At 28.3% G+C, this 9,064-nt stretch overlaps 1 protein-coding gene across 1 annotated transcript; it reads left to right on the top strand.

Moving 5' to 3' along the window:
* The first annotated feature begins 544 nt into the window (after nt 1-544).
* Nucleotides 545-8,840, top strand: LOC119666463. Its single transcript, XM_038075740.1, has 2 exons — nt 545-598; nt 7,503-8,840. The coding sequence occupies exon 2, from the start codon at nt 7,518-7,520 to the stop codon at nt 8,838-8,840; it is 1,323 nt and encodes a 440-aa protein (XP_037931668.1). The 5' UTR covers nt 545-598; nt 7,503-7,517.
* Nucleotides 8,841-9,064: the final 224 nt, after the last annotated feature.

Raw genomic sequence — 9,064 nt, 5'->3', positions numbered from 1 at the left:
TAATTCTAACGGAGTCCAGGTACTGTAAATTGAAGGATAATAAAATTTAGTTGAATCCAAGCATAGTTTACTTCGGCCCGTACAGTTTCAGTCTCAAGCCAAGCAACCAGTGGCAAAGGTGTCAGCTGAGTTGTGCCTGGAGTTTCCGTTCAATTTTCTTTCAATATTGAACTTGTGTGACTTGTCTAAAGTGGTTGAAATATTGCGTGGAAGAGAAAGAAGTACGAGCTCAAAATCTCTTTGCTAACACAACAGCTGGCAGTCGTCGTTCCTACGCAGACGGAAGTAGATGTAAGCGGTAGAATTGAAAATATATTTGTGCGAATCTTAGATTTAACGAAATACCAGGCTTGTGCTTTACGATATATTAGTAAATATTTGATTGTCATGTTAAAAGTGATTTAAATAGTGAAGAAGGACTAATAATAAAGACTCTGATTTAATTCAGTTGAATTATTTACAGTTTTTCTATATTAAAACTAAAATATATAAATAAAAATACATTTATTTAAATTAAAAATATAAAATTAATTTAAAAAAATACTTCGCCTATTGGATACATACATTTGGATTATTTAAACTAAAAACAATCAAAAAGGTAAGTCTCTGTACAATTTTAAAATTTTAGGATTGTATCAAAAATATATGTTAAAAATTTAAGAAAATAAAAAAATATAAACCAAGAAGAAAACAAGTTTTGAGGAATTCTAGTTTATGTCAGGGAATTTTAAAACACGCAACCAAAGTATGAAAATAAAATTAAAGATAAAAATTCCGCATGAGTGGGATTATCATGACCACGAGGTGAAACGATTTTCAGGCAATTTAGAGGCGAACACGCGAAAAATATGGAGGATGTTTAAATTTAATAACTACGAGGGCTCATAAAGGGTTCACCGCAATATGAATTACATGACTTTCGAAACCAGTCAGTATTTTATGATAAATCTTAATCGTCCATGAATTTTAGTAGGTGCATATATTATATGAAATATTTAATGATTTTAAGTAAGCAGTTACAGTGGGAAATGAAGTTGTGTTTTGATCGTACATTGATAGTATTTTGATGCTTAAGCTTGAGTTATTTTATAACTGATACATAATTATTAAAATTAGTTTTAATTTTTATTTATCGTTTCTTTAAAATAAAATTTTTATTCCAGACAAAATAATTGTTTTTTGATATAAAATTCTATTTTATAACTCATATAGAAGAGACAAATTAAAAAAACTTATTAAGACTTAACATTACAATTAAAAATTTAATTTAATCATCTTTTCATTAATGAAGTACATGTTTCATTATCTCTTCATTCAGGTGAGGTTTTAGAGACAACCTTATACGCCAAAGCTCACAAGTAATTTCCCGTTGTGATGCTATAGCACTTCTTCACTTCTAATGAAAATAATAATAAAAATAAATTTTTGTACTGAGAGAATGGCAGTACCTTTTTATAAAAAACATTGTAAAGTCACAAATAAGATTAATCTTAGAATTGTACCCACATTCCATCTTTAATTTGTACCCTACAATTTTAAAAAATATTTAATGAGATCCAAGATTATAATAAATAATATTTAATTTTTAACTCATACCAATAAGCATACACGGCTATTTTAAAATGATATAGGCCACATGACAAAAATTTAATTAAAATTTAAAGAAAGAATTTATTTAAAAGAAATTATTTAAAATATTTGTGTGAGTATTTTAAAGAAATTGAGTCATATAATTCTAATTATGCCAATAATTATATCCAAACTAGATCTGTAAACCTAAGACGTGTTTTGTAGTAGATAATTAATAAGTTAATAACTGGGCGTTGTAATAAGTTAATAATATATGTATATACTGTGTACTGATACTATTATATATATGTATATGTTATATGACATATGTTAAACCATATATTAATACACCATAATATACCATAGTATACAAGATATAACACAAAATATATAATATATAGTATATAATTATTTACACATTTAACAAAAAAAATTATAGTCTCTTTTGCTATATTATTTAATAATTGAAATGTTTTTTTTTAATTAATAGAATTTAAAAATTTATACACATATAATTTATACACATATCAATTATAATCAACCTTTCTTTAAACATTATTTTTAAGAGGAATTCCAAAGGGGTGTATGTATTAAATATTTCTTTTAGACTGGATTGTTTATATTTTTTTTCATTAAGACTGTCAAACAAATCATTTCATTTAATTTAAACTAACGAGAAGTTAGATACTTTGAATATTTTTGTAAGAAAACATATTGCTTTTTAAAATTACGTGAAAGTCTTATAACAAATAGCATTTCGGTTTAAAATTTTATTTTCCTTAGAAACTAATACTAATATATAAAATTCAACGTATTTTCTAACGCAAAATTAATTTTCAATAAAAAATTATTAATTGTCACAAGTATATATATATACAAAAATCTAGCTGAACTTAGAATTCATATTAAGTTATGTGAGTGATATTTATTTTTTATTTAATATAAACTTTCTTAATTTTTTTATGAACATTTCTTTAGATAACGTTTCAGTCAACATAGGTTCTGCTCATATAATTCCAAGTAGATATTCCCAATGAACCTACTTGGAATTATATGAAGAATTATATGATCATAGCATATCTTTTGTGTGATACTGACCTATACCAATCAGTAGACATTTATTTATATAATATGCAATTAAAGCACCCCGACCTAAAAGAAAGACATTTAGTTTATCGAATAAAAGGCAGGATATACTTCGTTCTTGAATATCAGATGGGAACAGAAGATTCCGTCACAGCATTCTTGTCAAAACTAAAAATTAAAGAATTTGAATAGAAGCTTCAAACTTGTCCTGGAAAAACTGATATTCTGTCACTTTGGAAAGACCAATCTTGTTGCAATGACATCGGAGGTTAAGATATCATATGCGCTATATCAATAACAGGTTCATATTTAGTTCCTAACTATCTTCGCAAGAGGTTTTTTAAATTTTAATAAATTTATTTTATTAAATATGCTTGCATTTTTACAGAATATTACATTACATTACATTATTATTTCAAATACATTTTATTTAAATTTGAAGTAATGATAGATGATATTCAAAAACACCAAAAAAAACATAAATATTATTGAAAGAATAATATTTGAACCTCTCAACATTCGTTTATAGACAGTATTCTAATTCAATACTCTACAATAAGGAAAAACTATTTGAGTATAGGTATATGAACTAGTTTTTTAACTTCTCAGTCACCGTCTTCTTCTGCTGGTTCCTACTTCGTTCTCATAAATCTTAAGCGGTACTCTCATATCCGGCATTCTTATCACATGTCCAATCCATCTTAATCGCTGTTTTTTATAAATTTGTTGATTGTATCACCTTCAGCTAGCCGTTCTAGCTCGTGGTGCTATCTTATGCGATACGGGGCCAAAAAATTTTTTTTCACGTTTTATTTCACTTGGCCAACAATTTTTCTGATTATTTTTCTTTCAAAAACAGTTACCTTGCTTGGTTCAGTTTCAGCTAATCTCCATGTCTCGCATTCATATGTGACTACTGGGCGAATCAATGTTTTGTGCATTTTTAGTTTTCTTTTCTCCAAAATATTGTTACTATTCGTTTATTATTTATTATTAGTTAATCGTTTTAATTCATAAAAGGCTTTATTTCCAGTGTGTACTATATCTTTCAAATATAGACATGCATAGGGATGACAATTAGAGTATAAAATTAATTTTATTTTATACTAGATATATGATGATTAGATTTATATATAAGTTGTCAGTATAATATACATTGTGACCGAAAAGCTTTCGGAAATTCTCATTTAAAATTCGCGCGCTGTATATTTTTCGATATTTTAAGTTTATGTAGTTTGGCAGCACTGTCCCTAATTCTATGCAAAAAGGAGCCGATCGCAGACAGTTCGTTTACGGCAGCTGTTGAAACCAGTTCACCTCAGTAGTGCGTTGCGAAAAAAACAATGGAAAAAAATATTGAACAAAGAGTTTGCATCAAATTTTGTTTTTCGAACGAAATTTCGTGTGCAGAATCGTTGCGAATGCTACAAAAGGCTTATGGGGAATCAGTTTTATCGAAAACTCAAGTTTATGAGTGGTACAAAGCCTTTCAGGACTGTCGTACGACCGTCGAAGACATGCCGCGTTCTGGACGACCTTCGACCTCTACCACCGACGAAAACATTGAAAAGGCAAAGGAAATCGTGTTCAAAAATCCTCATGTGAGTGTTAGAGAGATAGCACGAGAGCTAGGCATCGGTCGTGAGATGGCTCGTTTGATTTTGGTGGACAATTTGTGTATGCGACGTGTCAACGCCCGGCTTGTTCCGATTCACCTCAATTTGTTCAACATTATCAACGATTTTAAGGCCAAACATTCAATAAATACCATCGAACAGCCACCGTATTCACCTGATCTTGCACCGTGTGACTTTTTCCTGTTTCCCAACCTCAAATTACCACTCAGAGGAACGCGTTTTGAATCCATAGAAGACGTAAAACAGAATTCGCAGAGGGAACTCAAAGCCATACCGGAAAGCGCCTATAAAAAATGTTTTGATGATTGGAAGAAACGTGCATTGTGTAATCGCTTCTAATGGAGCATATTGAAGGAGATAAAATAAATATTGATGAAGATTAAGAATTTTGCGTTTTATTTAAAATTTTCCGGAAACTTTTCGGTCACAATGTACAATAGAAAGTTAAAAGAATATCTCACGAATTGTATTATATAGCGCAAATAAACAATGTCACAAAATTTTTATCTGATTAATTGTTTAAAAAAACATTTTTCAATCCAAAAAAAATTACTCATAAGAACTACTAATTTTTAATAATTCCAACTCTTTCCTTTAACACCTATCAAACTAAATTGGTCACTGAAAATGTAACGTAGAATCCATATGGGGATTTTCAATCACATTTTCACGCATCGATACGGTCAATTTTGTACGTAAATTACACGATTGCTGTTCTCGTTCAAATATTTGAGTTTATTTAAATTCATTTAATTCGATTTTAAGTTCAAGAGCTCTTTATGTTGAAAAAATCGAAGAAAAAATACTGGAAATGCGCATACCGCAAAATCGCAGTACTTCAAACTACTTCAGAGTATACTTAAAAAATATTTTTAAATTAAATGGCAAATTGCACTTATATACTTCAGTGCTTATATACACTACTCGTATGCCTCATTTAAAATACATACGGAACGAGAGCACGGGTTCAAGTGATTTATTCAATTTGGTCCGTTGGTCGAAAAGATGTTTTCGATTATTTCAAGAACGCACATGAGCTGCTCCGCAACTACGGTTTAATACATAAGAGTTGGAATGGGTTTGGGCATAAAATAAATTCTAAATGGTTAAAGGAGCAAACGCACTTCAAATTCATTTTAAAGTCTAACCAGCGAAATCAAGCGAAACAAAATCTAAAATATACAAAAAAAAAAATTTCAAAAAATATGAATCTTTCTTTGCGATTTTTGGATATCTTTAAAGAAGTTGCTTTTTTTTCCTCTTTTTTTTGGTGTTTTTTGTTTGTGCAACATATACCACTACATTAAAATCTCAACAATTTAGTGTTGTATTTATAAAATTAAGAATCCTTTTCAATAGCTTAAACAAGTATTCGAAGTGTTGAACAACTAAAAATCCAGCGCCTCCTGGTAGGGAAGTTAATCACTCGAAAAACCTGATGTCTCCTTTAAATTTCACATATTCTTCACAGCTGGAAGGACTTTTGTGCAGAAAATTCTAAACTTATTTACACAGTCGAATGTGATTTTACTCGATTTATGTTTGTTTTATAAAAGTTAAATGGAACGGTAAGGCTCACGGTTTTCTGCACACCCAATGGTGGTAAGCAACTATTTGCATTTTGAAGGGCATTTACGCGCGTAAAACAGATTCAAGGATACGTTCTTGATTTTCCTTTTTGCATGCTAAGAACTTTTGCAAAAATTATTTCCAGTTTTTGCTCTTTGTGGGAAAAGCATAAATCTCAGACTCAGACTGATGTCTTACAGCTAAATCAAGCAAATAACAATACAATGCCCAGTTACTTTTGCATTTAATCAATTAACATTATAAAAGGAATTATTTATTTTTGCATTTCTTGCATACAACAGGATTTATATTTAAAAGGACTTGCATTGAATGCTGATAGACAGGATATACTACTGATTTAAGACTTTTAAGCTTTTGCAAATAATTAGAGATATTGCTGAGAATTGGATAGGGTTAGTTGAGCTGTTTATATGTTTGTGTGTTTAATTGAATTAATATTACTAATAAAAATAAATTAACATAACAGGACTGCTAGATAATAGTTTGGGGTTTTTAAAAAATTATGTTAGTAAAAAATAGACCTTAAAATATCTAAAGGATATATACACATATGCATTAAGATTGTATGTGTTGAATAATTTTCAAATATAGGTAAATAAGCATAAAGAAATTTTTTTGTTTATATAAAATTATATTGTTTTATTATATTTTTAATTATTTTATTTAAATATAATTTTATATTTATTTATATGTAAATTTATTTTTATTTATATGTAATTTATTTTTATTTATTTTGTTTTATTTTTATAAAGTTTAACTTTATTTTATTGTTTTTTTTATATTACTTTATTTCTATTTTATTTTTATTGTGTGTAATTTAATATTTAAAAATTTTAATATATTTTAGTTCTATGTCATATTATTTTATTCAATCTTCTTTATTATTATTGTTGTATTTAAGGTCAGCTTATTTTAATTTATTTTCATATCATTTATTGTCATTTTAGAAACACATAAAAATGTATATTTTATATATAAATTCAAATTGTTAAGTTTAAGTTTGTTTTATTTTATTTCATTTAGTTTTACTTTCATTTAATGTTAATGAAATTTTATTTTTATATTAATTTATTTTATTTTTGTTTTATTTTGATTTATTTTATTTTTATTTTATTTTCATTTATTTAATTCTTATTTTATTGTGTTTTGAAATTAATTTTTTTCTATACTATTTTATTCACATTATTTTACATTTTTTAATTTACTCTCTTTTATCATATTTTATTAAATTTTTTTTTTATACAACATAATCATAATTTATTTTTTTTAACTTTAATTTAAATTTTAGGTTTTACTTTAATTTACATCTTTTGTTTAAATTTATCTTATTTTATATTACTTTATATATAAGTAATATATTTATATTATATATTATATACATAATTAATATATTTTTTTTATTTATTAAACCTTCCGGATAAAATGTAATTAAAAAAAAAAATATTCTAATTAAAGGTCATTACAACTTGAACCTTCAGACCAACTTTATATTATTAATTTTATTATTATTTTATTATTCATATTATTTTAATTTTTCTTATACAATGTTTCCTATATATAAATTTTTATACCACAATTAATCATATATATAATCAAAACTATTATTCTTATTACTTTCAGAAAAATTTCGTTGCAATGCTGAAATGGGCGGTAAAAGGTGCAAGACAATCGTACCTTCAAACACTTGAACCTACTCAAAATGAAGGAGCCCATACCAAACGTTACTCTTTAGATGCACTAAGTATACGTTGTGCTGAGACACCATCTGTATTGGTTACAACAACTGAGAGACGTAAACTGAAACGCAAATCCTCAGACATGCACTTACTCCGCAGACGCACACAATGGTTAGAAAAAGAAAATCACATGACTTCCACACCTCTTAATTCCACTCATAGTTATGCCTCTACCACACACATACGTCGTCTAAATAGCCTTAAGGACTTAAGTAATATAACACCTGTGCAAGACACCACTTCACCCAAATGCCGTCATAGCCTCAAGTACCAACACTGTGCCCAAACGCCTTTAGCACAGAAGACGAAACCTACTAACAATATGCCCAAACAATATGCATCCACCTTACCCACTTTTGATATACAATATTCACCTTGTGGTCTAGTACCAGGTCCAATGTTAGCGTTACGTGGTATGGGTATAGCTGATACTTACTTCGAAAAGCCACGCTATCTAAATGTTGAACAATTGAGTAATAACACAACGGAGCAAATAAGTAATATCGCCGAAACGAAAAGTATTACGAATAAAACTGCCGTTCGTGTTGAAAAAACTGAAGAAGTATCGCTAACCTCATCACAAATGGGTGATGTGACGCTGGAACGCATGATCGATGCTATACTAGAAAGTACGCGAAAAGAGAAAAAGTTACCAAAACATTTTAGGCAACTGCACGCTACTGCTGTCATGTCACCCACTTACACACCAGCTGATGATCCTGCAAGTGATTTGCATGAGTTTTGGCATAAGGGCAAATATCATCAGGAGGGTGCAGGGGCTGAGCAAAAATATAATGAACGTGAAGTGCGTTCGCCTGGTATTAGTACTAGGGTGAGACGTAATAATAGTTTTCATTTGAGAAGGCAACGTGCTGTGAGACGTAAACATAAATTAAATAAAATCAATTCAAGTATTAAAAACTCTGCGCAGAGAGTAACCGATGTCAATGATCCTCAGAATAGTAATTTATACAGCAAACTACTACAAAAGAAGAGACTTACTGAAAAGGCTAGCACAGAGCAAGCCCCAGGTAATAAAAATAACTGCTTTGAAAAACGACCGAATGTGAGTCCTGATAGTGGGCACAATTCTTCTAATGAGTTGGAGGATTATTTATTAGAAAATAACAGTCTTCAAAGTGTTGATTTGGAAAATAGAAGTAATATATGCCTAGATGCCACCAAGCGACGTCTCAACTTTTCAAACAGTAACATAAATTAAATTTAAATATATACAATATATATATTATTGTTAACATATATGTTAATATAATGTATACATATATTATTTATGTTTATGTTTTTGTAAATATAAATAAGTGTTAATAGTTGAATATATTTTTTAAAGTAAATCAAATTTTTTATACACATTAAAATAAATGATATCCTTTTGAAATATTTATTTGGACTGCCTTGTTTAAAAGAATAATTATATATCAAAAATTT

The sequence above is a fragment of the Teleopsis dalmanni genome, chromosome 1, assembly GCF_002237135.1.
Source record: "Teleopsis dalmanni isolate 2A chromosome 1, ASM223713v2, whole genome shotgun sequence".
NCBI lineage: Eukaryota > Metazoa > Arthropoda > Insecta > Diptera > Diopsidae > Teleopsis > Teleopsis dalmanni.
Note: the sequence above shows the minus strand (reverse complement) of the source record. Positions and strands in the feature narration are given on the sequence as shown.

Bases quoted from the DNA above. Each gene is read 5' to 3' on its own strand.
- LOC119666463 (XM_038075740.1), top strand. From the start codon at position 7,518: ATGCTGAAATGGGCGGTAAAAGGTGCAAGACAATCGTACCTTCAAACA.